Source organism: Chelonia mydas, chromosome 23, assembly GCF_015237465.2.
Source record: "Chelonia mydas isolate rCheMyd1 chromosome 23, rCheMyd1.pri.v2, whole genome shotgun sequence".
Taxonomy (NCBI): domain Eukaryota; kingdom Metazoa; phylum Chordata; order Testudines; family Cheloniidae; genus Chelonia; species Chelonia mydas.
Window position 1 is genome coordinate 19,039,889 of NC_051263.2, and position 18,896 is coordinate 19,058,784.

The following is an 18,896-nucleotide window of genomic DNA, read 5'->3' on the forward strand; positions in this document are numbered from 1 at the left end:
GACGGAGGGATGGGGTGTGTGGGGAGGGATGGACAGACGGATGGAGGGATGGGGCGTGTGGGGATGGGTGGACGGATGGAGGGATGGGGCGTGTGGGGAGGGATGGATGGATGGATGGAGGGATGGATGGGGCGTGTGGGGATGGGTGGACGGACGGACAGACGGATGGAGGGATGGGGCGTGTGGGGATGGGTGGACGGACGGAGGGATGGGGCGTGTGGGGATGAACGGATGGATGGATGGACGGATGGAGGGATGGAGGGATGGACAGACGGACGGAGGGATGGGGCGTGTGGGGATGGGTGGATGGACAGGAGGACGTGTGGGGGTGGGGAACGAGAGACAAGACACACAGACGTGAGTGTTGTGACAAAGAAGGGATGTGACCCCCCCCCCGGCGTCATGGGCTGCGGCAGGACCCAGGGACTGATCCACCCAACCCCCGATACAGCTCCCCACGCTGTGCAAGAAGGACCCCAGCAGTTAGGGCTGGGAACCAGGACACCTGGGTTCTCTCCCCGGCTCTGGGAGGGGGGGTGTCTAATTGACCCCAGTGTCCCTGACCCAGTGAGACTAACGAGGCCCCAGCGAGCAATTAACTCAGCGTAGCCGGGGCGGGGGAGCTCTGCTGGAGGCAGGGACTCGCCCCGGCTGCCCCGTGGGAAGGGCACCTGGTGCCACACAGCTGCTAATTGCCCCCCTGGGGCACTGCTGGGGGGAAGATTACAACTCTGCAATGTCCCCAGCCCCCGCCCTGCTCTGCTGAGAGAAACCAGACTCTGCTCCTGCCCCCTCCCCGATCTCTTCCCCGCCGGCCCCCCCCACTGCCAGGATCCCGCGGACCCCCTCCCCAGCTGGTAATTTACTCAGGTGCCCACTAATCTCCCGGCCTGGAAACCTCATTTCTCTGCCTGCTAATCCCGGCCCGCAGCTGCCCCCGACACAGCTGGCGGTAACTCGCCCCCCCCGGCCGGGGTGCAGAATCTGCTGCCCCAGACACCCAGGCCTGGGCTAGCGGGTCGGTGGGGGGCGGCAGGTCGGGAGTGAGGGGCGCCGTAGGGCAGGGGTCTCACGGGAGTGCTTGTCCTCCGGGTCCCCCTCCTCGTCGTCGGGGTCGATGTCCTCGGCCTGTGTGATCCAGTCCAGGTAGCCCCTGAGATCCTCCTCCATCTGCTGCTTCTCCCGCAGCTTCTGGAAGTCGCCCCGCGCTTTGGCCTTCTCCCGCTCCTTGGAGAACTCCCTGCGGGCAGCGAGGGGTTAACCCCCCGGCACACGCAGCAACACGCTAAGCACACGCCGGGCGCGCACGGGAAGCACATGCGGGATCCAGCTGCCCCTGGTTTGAGCTGCGCCTCGCCGGTGTGATCCACCCACACGCCTCAACATGCCAGTGACACACAGCGCCTGGCGGCACGGCCTGCCGCACGTCTATGATCCGCCCACGCAACTGACATGCCAAAGGCACACACAATCCAGCCGCACACACCCCAACGCACGGAGAACACGCTCCCCCCCGCACACGCCTGACATGCTTAGAACACGCTTCCCCTCTGCACATGCCCCAACATGCTGATGTGACGAAGTGGGACTGTCCTTAATGTTTCCTCTGAATAGTGTGGGGGTGCCTCAGTTTCCCCTAGGCAGTTCTTAAGTCTCTAGGGGGTGGGGTAAGGGGATATGATGGTTGCAGAGCCCTAGAGGGCAGGTGTGTGCAGGGGTCTGGACACAGAGAATGGCCGACACCCTGTTTCCTGGCAACTGATGGCAACACACTTTCCCTCTGCACATGCCCTGACACGCTTAGAACATGCCTCCCCCTCTGCACATGCCCCCAGAGCCTCTCCAAGCCACCTCCCACACAAGGGCCCCATGTACTCCCTGAGCTCCTCCCCAGAGCTGGGCACATCCCCTTACGCGGCCTGCCCCCCTCTTACCCAGCTAGGCCCCTCCTTACCTGGCCAGCCCCCCTCTTACCTGGCCAGGTCCCCCCTTACCCAGCCAGGACCCCCTTACTGGGCCAGGCCCCGGCCTTACCCGCTCAGCACCCCCAGCACGAGGTTGAGGACGAAGAAGGAGCCGAAGATGACCAGGCTGACAAAGTAAACCCAGGGCAGCTCGTGCCCCATAGCGTCCTGCATCTGTGGGGGGGACAGGGGCCAGAGGGGGTGTGGTGTCAGGGGATGTGATGAAGTGGGAATGTTCTTTGTTTTCTCTGAATACTGTGGGAGTGCCTCAGTTTCCCCTAGGCATTTCGTAAGGCTCTAGGGGGTGGGATAAGGCAGGGGGTGTAATTGTTGCAGCGCAAAGGGCCAGGGTCCATAAATGGCGACACTCTGTCTCCTGGCCACTGATGGCCTGGGCCCTTCCCCCTGCCAGGTGAGAGCTAAAGGGCTGGAGAACAAAGGGATCTGGTGCCCTCCTGGCCCGGGAAAGGGACAAAGCCCAGGGGAGGAGGGGCTGGAGGGAGTTTCAGTTTGGGGCTGGCTGGGACATGGAGTGAAGGGCAGACGGGGCTGTCTGGCTCACTGCCCCCCAAAATGGGCCCGGCTGAGGGGTCTGGTTCTCTGCACCTACAAGCTCTGTGTTAGACCCTGTTCCTGTTGTCTAATAAACCTTCTGTTTCCCCGGCTGGCTGAGAGTCCCGTCTGACTGCGGAGTTGGGGGGCAGGACCCTCTGGCTTCCCCAGGACCCCGCCTGGGTGGACTCGCTGTGGGAAGTGCAGGGAGGGGCAGAGGAGGCTGGAGGCTCCGGGGTCAGACCCAGGAAGGGGGAAGCCGGGTGAGCTGTGTGTCCTGCAGACAGGCTGCTCCCCGAGAGGAGACTCCCCCAGAGTGCGGCCTGGCTTCGTGGGGAGCAGCTCAGAGCATCGCCCGGGGACTCCGGGACAGGGGGATCCCCAGGGGTTGGGGGAGCGGGGGCGGTTGGGGTGCAGGGGGATCCCTGTGGGTTTGGAGGGTCCCCCAGGGTGGGGGCTCACCCAATAGAGCACGTCGGTCCAGCCCTCCATGGTGATGCACTGGAAGACGGTGAGCATGGCGAAGAAGAAGTTGTCGAAGTTGGTGATCCCGCCGTTGGGCCCCTCCCAGCGGCCCCGGCACTCGGTGTTGTTGAGGGGACACTCCCGGCCGTGCCCCGAAAAGGCGCAGGGCGAGGGGTCCTCCTCGGCCTCCAGGTCTGGGGGAGGGACGGAGGGGTCAGGCGGGGCCCCGGGCAGGCGGGGGGGGGGGGGGCGGCGGGCGGGGCGGGTACCTGAGCCGACGATGAAGCAGGTCTTGTGCATGCGGCCGATGAAGAGCTCCAGGCCGATGATGGCGTAGATGATGATGACGAAGAGGACGAGCAGCGCGATGTGCAGCAGCGGCACCATGGCCTTCATGATGGAGTTGAGCACAATGTGCAGACCTGCGGGGGAGGGGTCAGGCCGGGGGGGTCAGGCCCAGGGGTGGCTCATGCAGTGCACCGCAGAGGAGTGCAATGTGACAGCATGCAGTGCCACGCGCCACGGTGCAGTGTGACCTCGCAGCGCATGCAGTGCCACGCGCAACGGCGCAGTGTGACCTCGCAGCGCATGCAGTGCCACGCGCCACGGTGCAGTGTGACCTCGCAGCGCATGCAGTGCCACGCGCCACGGCGCAGTGTGACCTCGCAGCGCATGCAGTGCCACGCGCCACGGCGCAGTGTGACCTCGCAGCGCATGCAGTGCCACGCGCCACGGCGCAGTGTGACCTCGCAGCGCATGCAGTGCCACGCGCCACGGCGCAGTGTGACCTCGCAGCGCATGCAGTGCCACGCGCCACGGCGCAGTGTGACCTCGCAGCGCATGCAGTGTGATGCGCCAAGGCACAGTGTGGCAGCATGCAGTGTGATGTGCCGGCATGCAGTGTGACCTCACAGCACATGCAGTGCGTTGCGCCATGGTGCAGTGTGGCGGCATGCAGTATGGTGCGCTATGGTGCGGTGTGACCTCACAGCGCATGCAGTGCAACGCGCCAGGGTGCAGTGTGACCTCACAGTGCATGCAGTGTGATGCGCCAAGGCACAGTGTGGCAGCATGCAGTGCGACGTGCCACGGTGCAGTGTGACCTCACAGCGCATGCAGTGTGATATGCCACGGTGCAGTGTGGCAGCATGCAGTATGGTGCGCCATGGTGCAGTGTGACCTCACAGCGCATGTAGTGTGATGCGCCAAGGCGCAGTGTGACCTCATAAGAATACAGTGAAATGCAACACTGCAGCAAAATGGGTTGCAGTGCAATAGAGCAGGGTGCAAAGAAATGGCTTGCAGTGCAATGCGCCCTGGGGCAGTGTGACCTCATACAGCATGCAGGGCAACAAATCACCACACAATGACACTACACTCAGTGAAATGCACCGTTGGGCAGTGTCACACCATGCAGGATAGAGTGCACTGCACCACTGCGCAGTGAGACAACACGCACTGCGACTCGACGATGTGCAGAGTCACACCCTGCGCGTGGAGTGCATTGCATTACCGTCCAATGAGAGTACACAATGTATAACTGTGCAGTGTAACATCATATTGTGCACAGGGCCATGCACCACTGTGCAGTGAGGCAGTGTGCTGGGACGTCATACAACTCAACACAACTCCCGCAATGCAGCACACAGCAACCCCCCCCCGCATGTGCCGGCGGGCCCTCGGTCCTTACTGGGGACGCCGGAGACGAGGCGCAGGGGGCGGAGCACGCGGAAGGCCCTCAGGGCTTTGACGTCGAAGCCCCCCGGTTTGCCGCTCATGTGGTGGGCGTCCCCGGGCTTGTGGGACGCTTGCTCCAAGATCACGCTGAACAACCTGCGGGAGAGCGGGCAGGTGAGGGGGGCACCCGGGGGGGATGGAGCCTTTTCCCTCTAGGGGGCACCAGCCCTCACCCAGCCCTGTCCCTGTGGGGAGGGGGAGCCCAGCAGGGTGGCGAAGGCCCAGCAGGGTGGCGGGGGGCCTGGTGGGGTCCTGGCGGGGCATTGGAGAGCCCGGTGGGGCGGTGGTGACCCAGCAGGGCAGGGGGCGGAGGTGGGGGGCCCGGCCAGGGCCCAGCAGGGTGGTGGGCCCGGCGGGGCGTTGGGGGCCGTTGGGGGAGCCCAGTGGGGGGCGGTGGTGACCCAGCAGGGGGCGGGGGGGCGGCGGGGGACGCACCCCACCACCACGATGACGAAGTCCAGCAGGTTCCAGCCGTTGCGGATATAGGCACTGGGGTGCAGAACCAGCCCGTACGCGATGATCTTCAGGAACGTCTCCACCGTGAAGATGATGAGGAAGACGTACTCCACCTGCTCCTGTCGGGGGGGGGGGGAGACGGGAATTGAACCCAGGTGTCTGGGCACCACCAACCCCCACCCCCGTGAGCCACAGACACCCGAACGGCCCCCTGCATCCTAGAGAATGAACCGAAGTATCCTGGGGGCCCTTCCTGCTGGGAAACAGACCCAGGTGCCCGGGAGTGGGGGGGGTCATCCCTGGAAGAAAGGAACCCTGGTGTCCGGGCAGGCCCCAAGCAGCGGGGGGAGTGGGTGGACAATCCCGTGCGGAAGAGCGAACGTGCAAGATAGTCCCGGCTTAGCGCCGACAGCTCCCCCCGGCCCCCCCGCCGGGTAAGCGGCTTAGAGCTCATGGCCTGGGGCACAGAGAGACAGAGAACCCAGGCGTCCTGGCTCCCAGCCCCCCGCAACCACCAGACCCCACTCCCCTGCCGGGGCTGGTGAGAGAACCCAGGAGTCCGCGTTCTCCCCCTCCCCCCCCGCAGCTAATTCCTTCCCACTCCTCCATGACTTCTGCCCGGGGACCCAGCAGCTCGTTAAGGAAAGTCATTAGCTCCGAGCTCTTAATGAGGCTAAACCCAGGGTCGGGGTGACGGGCCAGGGGAGCCAGCCCAAGAGGCTCACAGGGCCTGCCATGGGGCTGGGAGCCAGGATGCCTGGGTTCTCTCCCAGCTCTGGGGGGAGCGGGGTTGCTGGGCCGGATGCCAGGGTTCGCTCCCGGCTCTGGAGGGGAGCGGGGTTGCTGGGCCGGATGCCGGGGTTCTCTCCCAGCTCTGGGGGGAGTGGCGTTGCTGGGCCGGACGCCGGGGTTCGCTCCCGGCTCTGGGGGGAGTGGCGTTGCTGGGCCGGAAGCCGGGGTTCGCTCCCGGCTCTGGGGGGGAGTGGGGTTGCTGGGCCGGATGCCGGGGTTCTCTCCCAGCTCTGGGGGGAGTGGCGTTGCTGGGCTGGACGCCGGGGTTCGCTCCCGGCTCTGGGGGGAGTGGCGTTGCTGGGCCGGACGCCGGGGTTCGCTCCCGGCTCTGGGGGGGAGTGGGGTTGCTGGGCCGGACGCCGGGGTTCCCGGGGGCTCACCAGGTCGTGGTTGGCGGTGTTGGAGTCGTCCTCGGGGAAGGGGATGTAGACCCCCAGGGCCACGCAGTTGGCGAAGATGGTCATGAGGATGAGGATGTCGAAGGGCCTGGGGCGGGGGGCGGGTTAAGGAGCTAAACGGGAGTGCCCCTGCCCCTTCCCCCAGTGCCCCCCACATGCCCCCCTTTCTCCCCTGGCCCCCCCTTTAGCGCAGTCCCTTCCCCCCACCCCCTCTGCCCCCCTCCCCTGCCCCCCAGCCCCCTGGCAGGGCAGATGCTTCCACTCGACGATGCTGATGGCGGCCCGGCGCAGGGGGTGGTTGAGCCGGAGGCAGAAGAGGGCCCGGGGGGAGCGCGGCACCGTGGGGCTGCCCTGAGTCTTGTGCTTGGTGGGGGGCAAGCGCCGGCGGGGGGTGGGTGGGGGGCTGCCAGCCTCGGTCCCCAGTCCCCCGGCCTCCACCCCCCATCCCGGGCTGTCGGGGGGGACGACCGCTGCAGGGGAGAGAGGAGAGGGGTCAGGGTGCGCCCCCCACTGAGCCCCCCTCCCTCTGTGGTGACCCCAGAGACGCTGGCCCCCCCGCTGAGCCCCCTCCCCCCACAGAGACCCCTGCCCCCTCCCGCCCCTGTGGAGATCCCAGCCCCTTCCCAGGGCCCCATGCCCTGCCCCATGAGGCCCCCCTGCCTCCTCCATGCCACCCTGCCCTTCCACTCCCCCATGCCCCACAGCTCCCCAACCCCTCCATCAACCCCCCCCCAGTGCTGGGCACGGGGGGGGGTCAGTGCATGTGCCCCCCATGGAGCCCCCTCAGCCCCCTGCCTCCTCCTCCGGTCTCCCCACATCAGGGTCACTTACCCCTCCCGTTCTCCTCCAACTCCAACATCCTGGGTTGGGGGGGGGCCACGAAACAGGGTGGGGGGTTAACCTCTTCGCCCAGCTGATGCCCTACGGCGGAGGTGGGGGGCCTTGGGGAAAAGCCCCCCACACTCCTGGCAGCCTCTCGCCAGCCCCCCACCTCTCATGGGGAGCCGGCCCAGGTGTGTGGGGGGGCGAGAGCTGGTGATAGGGTGCCCCCTGGGTGTTCCTTGTCCCTGTTCACCCCCCCCCCGGTGCCCCACAGGCCCTGCTCCCTCCAGGTGCCCTGCCACCCCCGGGGCCCCCCAGCAGTCCCCCGGTGTCCCCTTTCTCTCCCGCTCTTCCTCCGTCTCCGTCCCGGCGCTGTCCCTGGCTCGGCCGCGGATTAAGGGGGATTAGCTTCAGAGGCCTGCGTGGGCTAGTGCGGGGGCCCATCCGGCCCCCCTGCCCGGTGGTGTCGGGCACCGAGGGGGGCGGGCATCTGCTGGAGGGAGGGGGGAGTGGCAGGGAAAGCTGGGGGCAAAGGCAGCCTCCATGTGCCCCCCCAACTCCTCCTCACCTCTGATGCATTATGGGAGCCCCCCAAGTCCCCCAACTCCCCCTCACCCCTGGTGCATTCTGGGAGCCCCCCAGGTCCCCCAACTCCCCCTCGCCCCGGTGCATTCTGGGAGCCCCCCAGGTCCCCCAACTCCCCCTCACCCTGGTGCATTATGGGAGCCCCTCAGGTCCCCCAACTCCCCCTCACCCCAGTGCATTCTGGGAGCCCCCCAGGTCCCCCAACTCCCCCTTGCCCCGGTGCATTCTGGGAGCCCCCCAGGTCCCCCAACTCCCCCTCGCCCCGGTGCATTCTGGGAGCCAGAACCCTGCCCCCTCCCCTTTGCAGACTCCCCTTTGCCCTAGTGTTTGCCACCTTTCTACTCGCCCCAAACCGAACCCCCCAGCCCCGCCCCTGCCCCGAGGCCCCGCCCCCTCGCTCCGTCACTCGCTCTCCCCCACCCTCACTCACTTTCCCCAGGCTGGGGCAGGGGGTTGGGGGGCAGAGCGGGGGGAGGGCTGTGGCTGGGGCCGAAGGGGTCGGGGTGCGGGCTCCAGGCGGCGCCGACCTCAGGGGGCTCCCAGAAGCGGCCGGCACGTCCGGCCTCCCTGGCAACCCTAGTTGCCCAACGGCATTCTGGGAATGTCAAGACCCCCACCCCCTGCCCCCCATCCCCGACCCTCTTCCTTGACTCTTGCTTGCCCCATTGCATTCTGGGAGCTTCAGTGGCGACCCCCCCCACATACACTCTAGGATTCTTGCTGGCCCCATTGCATTCTGGGAGCCTCTCTCCCCTCCCCCCCAAAGACCTGGTTCCATGGGGAGCTCTGGGACAAGTGGGGCGAAGCCCCCCCCAACCCCAGCCCCCTCCTCTCCATTAATGGGGGAGCCACGGAGCCGGGAACACCCAGGAGTGGGAGTGAGGCCGAGAGTTGAAAGCTGGGGACCTGAAGGGGAATGTGGGGGGCGGGGGGTTGCTCCAGCCGGTGCCGAGAGTTCACCCCACAGGGCCTCGCCGGCTACAGCCAGGGGGAAGAGGGGGGTGGCGAAGGCCCTGGGTCGGCTTCCCCGCATCTCCGCCGGACCCGGGCTTTTCAGCGCCCCCCTTTCCCCCGGGGCCCGGAAGACGCGGGGCCAGGGAGCTGCCCCCGAAGGCGCCGGGCGCGGGATGGGAGGTCGGGGTGCCCTGGGGCCAGTCGCCCGGGGCCGCTCCCGCTCCCGAACCTCCCGCTCCGGGGGCGCCCGGAGAACCCGCACCCGGGACCAGCAGCCGCTCCGGGCCCGGGATTGGGGCCATGGTGGTAACTAGGACTACACGTCCCAGCATGCACCCGGTTAGGGAGGTTGGGGCTGGACTACAATTCCCAGCGTGCACCGGGTGGGTGGGCGGGAAGAGGCTGGACTACAATTCCCAGCATGCACCGGGCTGGGGGGGGGGGGTTGGTCTACAATTCCCAGCATGCACCGGGCTGGGGGGGCTGGACTATAATTCCCAGCGTGCACTGGGCAGGGGGCGGGGCTGGACTACAATTCCCAGCATGCCCCGGGCTGGGGGCGGGGCTGGACTATAATTCCCAACATGCCCCGGGCTGGGGGCGGGGCTGGACTACAATTCCCAGCGGCCCCTGCAGCGGGTCCTGTGACTCCGTGGCCCGCCGAAGCGTAAAGAGGGAGCCCGTGAGTGTGAACTAGCCCCCCCCCCCCCGATCCCGGGGAGCTGCCCCGCCCATCCCCCTCACTTCTGTACCCCCAGCTGTGCCCCCCACGTCCCTCTGCCCCCCGTCCTGCGGGGGGGGGCTGGAGCCCGGGGTGCAGCGGGGGGGGGGGCTGGAGCCCGGGGTGCAGCGGGGGGGGGCTGGAGCCCGGGGTGCAGCGGCTGGAGCCCGGGGTGCAGCGGGGGGGGCGGCTGGAGCCCGGGGTGCAGCGGGGGGGCGGCTGGAGCCCGGGCTGGAGCCCGGGGTGCAGCGGGGGGGGGCTGGAGCCCGGGGTGCAGCGGCTGGAGCCCGGGGTGCAGCGGGGGGGGGGCTGGAGCCCGGGGTGCGGCGGGGGGGGCGGCTGGAGAGCGGGGGGGGGTGGCTGGCTGCGGGGGCTGCTCGGCTCCGGCTGCAATTCCCCCCCCCCTCTTTTCTCCCCCAGGGGTCGCTGCCTGGGGCCCCTCACCCCCCACCATGGAAGAGGTCGACAAGATCCTCATCCACTCGCTCCGCCTCTCCGGAACGTAAGCCCCGCCCCCTGCGGGGGGGCACCGTGCTGGGGGGCAGGGGGTCTCGCCAGGGGGCTCTCCCTGGGCAGTCGGGGCTGGGTGCCGGGGGGCAGGAAGCGGGGTCGGGGGCTCTGGTGGGGGGGCTCTCCCCTGGCGCTGGGTCCTAGGGGATGCTGGGGGGCAGGAAGCGGGGTCGGGGGCTCTGGTGGGGGGGCTCTCCCCCGGCGCTGGGTGCTAGGGGATGCCGGGGGGCAGGAAGCGGGGTCAGGGGCTCTGGTGGGGGGGCTCTCCCCTGGCGCTGGGTGCTAGGGGATGCCGGGGGGCGGGAAGCGGGGTCAGGGGCTCTGGTGGGGGGGCTCTCCCCCGGCGCTGGGTGCTAGGGGATGCCGGGGGGCGGGAAGCGGGGTCAGGGGCTCTGGTGGGGGGGCTCTCCCCTGGCGCTGGGTGCTAGGGGATGCCGGGGGGCGGGAAGCGGGGTCAGGGGCTCTGGTGGGGGGGCTCTCCCCCGGCGCTGGGTGCTAGGGGATGCCGGGGGGCGGGAAGCGGGGTCGGGGGCTCTGGTGGGGGGGCTCTCCCCCGGCGCTGGGTGCTAGGGGATGCCGGGGGGCGGGAAGCGGGGTCGGGGGCTCTGGTGGGGGGGCTCTCCCCTGGCGCTGGGTGCTAGGGGATGCCGGGGGGCAGGAAGCGGGGTCGGGGGCTCTGCTGGGGGGGCTCTCCCCCGGCGCTGGGTGCTAGGGGATGCCGGGGGGCAGGAAGCGGGGTCGGGGGCTCTGGTGGGGGGGCTCTCCCCTGGCGCTGGGTGCTAGGGGATGCCGGGGGGCAGGAAGCGGGGTCAGGGGCTCTGGTGGGGGGGCTCTCCCCTGGCGCTGGGTGCTAGGGGATGCCGGGGGGCAGGAAGCGGCGTCGGGGGCTCTGCTGGGGGGGGCTCTCCCCCGGCGCTGGGTGCTAGGGGATGCCGGGGGGCGGGAAGCGGGGTCGGGGGCTCTGGTGGGGGGGCTCTCCCCTGGCGCTGGGTGCTAGGGAATGCTGGGGGGCAGGAAGCGGGGTCGGGGGCTCTGGTGGGGGGGCTCTCCCCTGGCGCTGGGTGCTAGGGGATGCCGGGGGGCAGGAAGGGGGGTCAGGGGCTCTGCTGGGGGGGGGCTCTCCCCCGGCGCTGGGTGCTAGGGGATGCCGGGGGGGCGGGAAGCGGGGTCGGGGGCTCTGCTGGGGGGGCTCTCCCCTGGCGCTGGGTGCTAGGGGATGCCGGGGGGCGGGAAGCGGGGTCGGGGGCTCTGGTGGGGGGGCTCTCCCCTGGCGCTGGGTGCTAGGGGATGCCGGGGGGCAGGAAGCGGGGTCGGGGGCTCTGGTGGGGGGGCTCTCCCCCGGCGCTGGGTGCTAGGGGATGCCGGGGGGCAGGAAGCGGGGTCAGGGGCTCTGGTGGGGGGGCTCTCCCCCGGCGCTGGGTCCTAGGGGATGCCGGGGGGCGGGAAGCGGGGTCAGGGGCTCTGGTGGGGGGGCTCTCCCCCGGCGCTGGGTGCTAGGGGATGCCGGGGGGCGGGAAGCGGGGTCGGGGGCTCTGGTGGGGGGGCTCTCCCCCGGCGCTGGGTGCTAGGGGATGCCGGGGGGCAGGAAGCGGGGTCGGGGGCTCTGGTGGGGGGGCTCTCCCCCGGCGCTGGGTGCTAGGGGATGCCGGGGGGCGGGAAGCGGGGTCGGGGGCTCTGGTGGGGGGGCTCTCCCCCGGCGCTGGGTGCTAGGGGATGCCGGGGGGCAGGAAGCGGGGTCGGGGGCTCTGCTGGGGGGGCTCTCCCCCGGCGCTGGGTGCTAGGGGATGCCGGGGGGCAGGAAGCGGGGTCGGGGGCTCTGCTGGGGGGGCTCTCCCCCGGCGCTGGGTGCTAGGGGATGCCGGGGGGCAGGAAGTGGGGTCGGTGGCTCTGCTGGGGGGCTCTCCCCTGGCGCTGGGTGCTAGGGGATGCCGGGGGGCGGGAAGCGGGGTCGGGGGCTCTGGTGGGGGGGCTCTCCCCCAGCGCTGGGTGCTAGGGGATGCCGGGGGGTAGGAAGTGGGGTCCAGGGCTCAGCGGGGGCTCTCCCCGGGCAGTCGGGGCTGGTCGAATTTCAGCGCTGGGCGAGCCGCCCCCCTGCGGTGTTATATGCAGCTGTTTCCTAGCGGCCGCCCCCCAGCGGTGGCTGCACCGTGGGGCCGGGTCCCTGCCCACCTGGGGGCGCTGTCTGACGGCGGCTCCCCGGCGCCCCCCAGGCAGGTCCCCGAGGAGGTGCAGAGCCTGCGGGAGTTCACCACGGAGCTGATCGTGGAGTCGGTGGTGCGATGCCTCCGCGTCATTCACCCGTCGCTGGGCGCCAGCCTGGGCCACGTGCTGCCCCCCGGCATGTCGGCCCGGTTCCGCATCGGCACCAGCCTGGCCCAGGCCTGCCAGGTGAGAGAACCCAGGCATCCTGGCTCCCAGCTCCCGCTGCTCTAACCCCCCAGAGCCGGGGGGAGAACCCAGGAGTCCTGACGCTCCCTCCCCCGCCAGGAGCTGGGCTACCAGGGCGAGGTCGGGTACCAGACTTTCCTGTACAGCAACGAGCCCGAGATCCGGCGCCTCCTGCTGTTCCTGGTGGAGAAGCTGCCCAGGGACGACGCTGAGGACGCCAGGCAGCCCGCCGGTACCCGGGGGGGGGGGCAGGGGAGGCTCGTGGGGCACGGGGAGGGGCCACACTGCGGGGTTGAAGGTGTGTCAGGGGGGCGGATCGGAGGGGGTGCTCGGGTGGGGGGGATCTGGGGATCAAGGGGGGGCGGTGCTGCTGGCCATGACCTTTGCCCCCCTTGCAGGGAAGTCGGCCGGGCTACTCCGCGCCATTGCAGCGAAGATCAAGGAGCAGCTGGGGACGCCCTGGGTGCCCCCCGCGTGCCGCACCCCCCGGCTACAGCTGCTGCAGGTGGGTTCCTTCCCTCCGTCCCCCCGGTTCCGACCCACGTGTCCAGCCAGCGAGCCCTGTGTCCACACACCAGCCCAGCCCCACGGGCCCATCTACCCCGGCGTCCCGGCTGCAGCGTTCGCTTTGCTTCCCTCCCTCCCCAGCCGGGCCGCGGGGCTCCCCGCCCCGTAGACCCGGCTGGGTTTGGTCCCATGGCCTGTGCCCACGTCACGTCTCCCCTCGCACGTACTAAATACGCATCATTGTACTCAGGATTAATTAGTTACATTCTCCTGTTTTATAACAGAGTAAATATAATGCGGAATTTACTCGATACACAATGATCTGTAAACAGTAAACGTGACGTCCGGTATTGAATTTTACGTATGGGACAATACTCGCCGTTCTGTTTCACCTCTAGGTGTAACGTATTCCAGACCAGCTCCCGTTTATTTAATAAATGATGTGATTTGTTGTCATTCGTGTGTTGTCGACTTCAACCTGGCATATTCCAGTTTAACACACGAAATACATCGATCACATATTCAAATGAGAGTGGATCCTTAACCTCGTCCAGTCTTAACCCGCCTTCGGTAAACGAGCTCCGGCGTAAATGGGGCTGTGTAAATGTGACGTTTCCTCCAGGCGCAAAGGGACTGGTAACGAATATTTTTAGAAACTCGACACATTTCAGTTGACACGAGGCCGGTGAATAATCGTGGTTCTGACACTGAAAGGTTTCGGGTGCGAATTACGCTCCATTATTAAGAGTAACCGTCAAGAAGGTTTGCGATAGGGAAGAAAAGGCCGGTGGGTGACGTTCCTGAGATGACGTAGGAACCGGCGTTAGGTTCTGGTTCGTCTTGTAATTAACCTGGGTCACGTGCGTGACGTTAACGAGCTCGAGTTCACTTCTGCTGACAGTGTCGTTCTGAGTCTCCCCAAACGCACCGGTTGGATTTCGTGGCGTTTGAACCCGCCGCGGTATCAAATCGAACCGTCTCTTCGGGCTGGCCCTGGCCGTGGCCCGTGACGTGTTCTCTGCGTGGCGGGGGGGCGTCCTGTCCAGCCCCCAGCCCGAGAACAGCTCTGGCCTTAAATCCCTGCCGTGCCGGGGCCCCCACGAAGCTGGGTGCAGAGCTGAGCAGAAGTCGGTCTCCGGGCGGGGCGGGACTTCCTGTTTTCCCGCATTGCCCCGCCCCCATGTGATGGAAATGGCCCGTCATCTCTCTCTGTCTGCGAGGTGCTACTGCCCCATAACCCGCCTCCCCCCCTCTGGGATTCACCCCACAGGTGTCCCCTGTCAGCGCCCCCCTTTCCTATCTCAAACGGATCCTGTGGCAGGCAGTTCCACAGGCTAACAGCGTTGGTTTTCTCCCTGCAGGGCACCTGTCTGCTGAAGCCGTTTCACGCCCACCCCTTGGTCCTGCCCCGCGATTCGGGGCCTGTTGGTAGATGACGGGAAGGGGGCAGGGGCTGGATCTGAGCTCAAGAGGGGTCGGGGGTAGCAGGATTGGGGGCACAGAGGGGTGGAGGGGACATGGATTGAGGGGGCGTGGGTGGGAGCCAGGGGGTCGAGGCAGGGGGTGTGGATCGAGGTCGGGTTGGCTGGGGGAAGGGGTCTGTGGGGCTGGATTCGGGGCATGGGGGGGAGGTGGGGGAGGTGGCGTGGGGGGCGGGCTCTGACCTCCATGTCTCCCCCCCCGCCCCGTGCAGAGCGCCGGGAGTTTTTCGGGGGGTTCCTGCCCCCGGTGCCAGCCCAGCCCCCCCGGCCGGGCGCCGTGGCCCCGTCCCTGCTGGAGCGTCACGCAGGCGACCTGGGGGCGCAGCACGACTGGGAGGCCGACTGGCAGAGCCAGGGGCTGGCGTCTCGCCTGCCCCCCAAGGTGAGGGGGGCTCTTGCCTGGGGGTGGGGTCCTGGATGTTTGTGGAGGGTCCCTCATGGGGGGAGGGGTTTGGGGTCCCCTGGCCTCCAAGGAATACATGCCCTGGGGGGGGGTTGCTGCAGGGGGGTCCCCCAATCGCACTGACCCCCCCCATTTTATCTCCCCCCAGGAGTACGTGCAGTGGAAGCGCCAGCGGCTCCGGCACCGCCTGCTGGACCAACTGCGTCAGGCCGCCCCCCCCCATGGCGCCGCTGGCCCCCCCCAGCCAGGGGCGCCGGACCTGGCCCAGATGCTGGGGCTGCTGAGCGCGGGGGGCACCGGGGGGCCCCTGGCCAAGGGGTCCCGCTTCAGCCGCGCCCAGCGCCTGGCGCACGAACAGGTACCTGTGGGGCTGGGAGCTGGAACATGGGGGGGTTGGGGCACCGGGGGAGTTGGGGGGGCTGTGGGGAATGGGGGGGGGGGGCTGGGGCGGGGTTTTTGGGGGAGGCTGGGGGGCTCAGAACTCTGGGTACCTGGACAGACTTTGGGTGTGTCTGGGCGGATGCGGGATTGGGGGGGATGGAGGTGGGGGTTAGGGGCTACCCAGGAGGTTAGGGGACACTTGGGGGACGGGGTGGCTGGGAGAGGGGAATTTTGGGGGCTGGGGAGGGAATGGGGGGGCTGGAGGCTTTCGGGCTCTGGAGGGATTCTGGGAAATTTTGGGGGAGTGATAGTGGGGAGGGGGCTGAGGGGAGAGGCCCTCTGTGACTGCCCCCTTGTGGCCCCCCAGGACCCTCAGGAACTCGTGGGGCAGATGCAGGCAGCGGTGGAAACTCTCCCGTCCTCCAAGACCTCGGAGCAGGTAGTGGGGGGGGGGACCCCCTTAAAGAGCGGGGGGGGTGCTCAGCAGTTGGGGGTTGGGGGACCCCGAGGCAGATTCCAGAATGGTGCTCTGGGGGACCCCAAAACATCTGGGAATTCAGAGCTACCAGCTGGCTGACTGTTAATGCTGGACCCTAATGATGGCCAGTTCTCATTGCTCCCCCACTGGTCCCTGGCAGGACTCAGCCAGCTGGGGGATGGGGGGGTGTTCCCAGGATGCCTCCCCGCTGCCCCCCTCCATGCTGGCCTTGAGACCCCCCCCCTCTCCCCTCCCCAGGAGGAGCTGTCGCGGCAGGCGGAGGAGCTGGCCGGCCTGCAGGGGGAGCTGCGGCGCCTGGAGGCCGAGATGGAGGCTGTGGGGGGGGAGGTGAAGGTGCTGGAGCTGAGCCTCTGCCAGGTGAGGGGCGGGGGCGTTTCTCCCTGTGGGGCGGGGGGCGACCATGTCTTGGCGGGGGGGGTTCCGTGCTCCCCATGTCTCTCTGCCCCCAGGCGGCGGCGGGGCTGGGGCTGTCAGGGGTCCGTGCTCCCCTGGTCTCTCTGCCCCCAGGCGGGGGTGTTTGGGGGTGGCGGGGGTCCGTGCTCCCCTGGTCTCTCTGCCCCCAGGTGGGGCGGGCGGGCTGGGGGTCCGCGCTCCCCACCTCTCTCTGCCCCTGGGCGGGGCGGTGCTGGGGGTGTCGGGGGTGCCCCGGTCTCTGCCCCCAGGCGGGGGTGTCGGGGGGTGCTGGGGGTCCGCGCTCCCCACCTCTCTCTGCCCCTGGGCGGGGGTGTCAGGGGGTGTCGGGGGTCCCCCGGTCTCTCTGCCCCCAGGCGGGGGTGTCTGGGGGTCTCGGGGGTCCCCCGGTCTCTCTGCCCCCAGGTGGGGGGTCTCGGGGGTCCCCCGGTCTCTCTGCCCCCGGGCGGGGGTGTCGGGGGGTGCTGGGGGTCCGCGCTCCCCACCTCTCTCTGCCCCCAGGCGGCGGCGGGGCTGAGCCGGCAGCGGCTGGCTCTGGGGGGCCGCGAGCGGACCCTGCGCGTGCAGCGCCGGGCGCTGGAGCTGCTGCCGGAGGCGGGGAGGAACCTGGCCGCGCTGCAGCTGCTGGTGGAGGGCAGCGCCCAGCGCCTGGTGCACCTGGCCGCCCAGTGGGAGACGCGCCGGGGGCCGCTCGTGGACCAGTATCGGCGCCTGCGGGCCGCCCGCCACTCCCGCCAGGTGAGCACGGGGGCGGGGCTTCTCAGCGGGGGCGGGGCTCCGCCCGGGGGCTGCCCCCCCCCACTCACCCCCCTTCTCCCCCCGCAGCTGGAGTCGACCCGGCGGGTCTCGGAGATCCAGGCCCTGCACGAGTGTGGGCGGAGCGCGGCCGCCGAGGCCCGGCGCAAGGAGGAGCTGTGCCGGCAACTGGTGGGCGGGGCCTCTGGGGCAGGGGGCGGGGTCTCTGGGGCAGGGGGCGGGGCCTCACTGGGGGGCAGGGCCCCGGGGGGAGAATTGGGGCTGGCCGGGAGGCACGGGCTGCGATTTGCACGCCCCGCGGGGGGGGTGGGGAGCCCTTTGCCCGCTGGTTTTGCACATCCCCTGGGCGCACGACTCCCCCCGTGCGTGTGGGGCCCCCCTGGCCGGGCCCGGTGGGGGGGCTGGGGCAGACGCTGACCCCCCCGCCCCCCCCCAGCTGACGGAGCTGGAGGTGCTCCCCAAGGACGTGTCGCGGGCGGCCTACACCCAGCGCATCCTGGAGATCGTCGGCAACATCCGCAAGCAGAAGGAGGAGATCACCAAGGTAACCGGGGGGGGGAATCGACCCCCTGGCCCCCCCTGCCCTCAGCAGCTTCCGCAGGCCGGAGATCCCCCCAGGTTACCCCGCCCCTCTCGGGTTGGAGGGGGGCGCTCCCCCGGGGTGCAGCGGTACTATGGCTTTTATCCCCACCCCCCGGCCTTGCCCTTTGCGGCCGCGGAAGTCGAGCTCTTATCCACGCCAAGGGCAGGGCCGGGTCCCCGAGCTATGGGGGGGCTCCCCCCCCCGGCAGCGGTAGTAGATCTCTTCTCCCCCCCGGCCCCCCCAGATCCTGTCGGACACCCGGGCCCTGCAGAAGGAGATCAACGGGCTGACGGGGAAGCTGGACCGGACCTTCGCCGTCACCGACGAGCTGGTCTTCAAGGTGGGGGAGCTCCTGAGGAGGGGGGCTGGACTGGGGGAGCGGCAGGGAGACTATCTAGGGGAGATGTGGGGTGCCTGGAGGGGGGGCTGTATAGGGGTGCTCCCCTGGGGATTATGGAAGGGAGGGGTGGTGGGGGGGAATATAAGGTGGATCCCCAAAGGGGCCCTTTGCGGGGGTGGAGAGAGGAGGGTGACTGGGGGGCTATGGGGCTCCCCTGCGGGGGCTGGCCTGGGGCAATTGGGGGGGGAAGTGGGGGGAGCAGGGTTTCTGACTCCCCTCTTGACTCTGTGGCCCCCCCAGGACGCCAAGCGGGACGAGTCGGTCCGGAAGGCCTATAAGTACCTGGCGGCTCTTCACGAGGTGGGTGTGGGGGGATACAGGCCGGGGGGGACCGGGGGTGTCTCAGAGGGGGCAGAGTGGGGGACAGCTCTCGTCGGCTGGGGGTACCAGAGACCCAGGAGTGGATCTAAGGGACGGGTGGGGGGATGGGTGGGGGGCTGGGGCAGCGCGGCCCGGGGGACTCATTAACCCCTGCCCTGCTGCCCCCCAGAACTGCAGCCAGCTGATCCAGACGATCGAGGACGCGGGGGCCATCCAGCGGGAGATCCGGGACCTGGAGGAGCAGGTGAGGGTTGGGGGGGGAGCCCGGGCCTGGGGGCGGGCAGGGCCGGAACGCGGGGGCCTCCCAGCTCCAGCGCTGAAGGAGTTAATCTGCCCCCGCAGATCGAGAGCGAGGGGGCCAAGAAGACCTTGGCCAACCTGGAGAGGATCCTAAGCGACTACCGGGCCCTGCGGCAGGAGAACGCGGCGCTGCTGGGGAGGAGCCGGGACCCCTGAGACGGCTGCATATAACGCCCCTCCACTGGGCCCCCCCATCCCCTTTCTCTGCTGGGGCGCCCACCCCATTCTCCACTCCCCCCGGGCGCCATCCAAGCCCCCCACTTCCGGCCCCCGGTAGCTGCTGGGGTGACCCCCCCCCCATTTTTCTCCCCTGCCAACTGCTGCACCAGCCCCCGCCATTTCCCCCACCAAGCAGCAGCTGAGCCGGGGCTGCTGGATTTTGCTCCTTTTATTCCCCCCCCCGCAGCCTGGGGTCAAGGCGGCTGTGGCTGGGGTGCAGCGTCCGTCCCTCCAATTCCCCTGGTGGAACGAGGTCAATAAAGTCCATGGTTTTGCAGACAGCTCCTGTGT

At 69.1% G+C, this 18,896-nt stretch overlaps 2 protein-coding genes across 8 annotated transcripts; one reads left to right on the forward strand and one right to left on the reverse strand.

The window, feature by feature from the left end:
* Window positions 1-1,011: 1,011 nt before the first annotated feature.
* On the reverse strand, window positions 1,012-7,223 carry LOC102936706 (voltage-dependent L-type calcium channel subunit alpha-1F). Its single transcript, XM_043534896.1, has 9 exons — window positions 7,196-7,223; window positions 6,615-6,834; window positions 6,347-6,452; window positions 5,154-5,293; window positions 4,672-4,814; window positions 3,251-3,403; window positions 2,979-3,175; window positions 2,035-2,138; window positions 1,012-1,240 (listed from the first exon to the last, which is right to left on the reverse strand). The coding sequence occupies exons 1-9, from the start codon at window positions 7,221-7,223 to the stop codon at window positions 1,012-1,014; spliced, it is 1,320 nt and encodes a 439-aa protein (XP_043390831.1).
* Window positions 7,224-9,273: 2,050 nt separating this feature from the next.
* Window positions 9,274-18,882, forward strand: CCDC22 (coiled-coil domain containing 22). Of its 7 annotated transcripts, none has more exons than XM_037888519.2 (17): window positions 9,276-9,407; window positions 9,867-9,948; window positions 12,077-12,344; window positions 12,444-12,576; window positions 12,743-12,849; window positions 14,213-14,279; window positions 14,545-14,714; window positions 14,884-15,093; window positions 15,484-15,555; window positions 15,853-15,972; window positions 16,528-16,764; window positions 16,852-16,953; window positions 17,219-17,326; window positions 17,610-17,705; window positions 18,006-18,065; window positions 18,256-18,330; window positions 18,429-18,882. In XM_037888519.2, exons 2-17 carry the CDS (start codon window positions 9,899-9,901, stop codon window positions 18,540-18,542), a joined length of 1,989 nt encoding a protein of 662 aa, XP_037744447.1. In that variant the 5' UTR covers window positions 9,276-9,407; window positions 9,867-9,898; the 3' UTR covers window positions 18,543-18,882. The 7 variants fall into 7 exon arrangements, with proteins under 7 accessions (XP_037744454.1, XP_037744449.1, XP_037744450.1 ...); XM_037888520.2 differs by having other exon boundaries at window positions 12,167-12,344; XM_037888524.2 differs by having other exon boundaries at window positions 9,352-9,407; window positions 12,066-12,344.
* The last annotated feature ends 14 nt before the right edge of the window (window positions 18,883-18,896 follow it).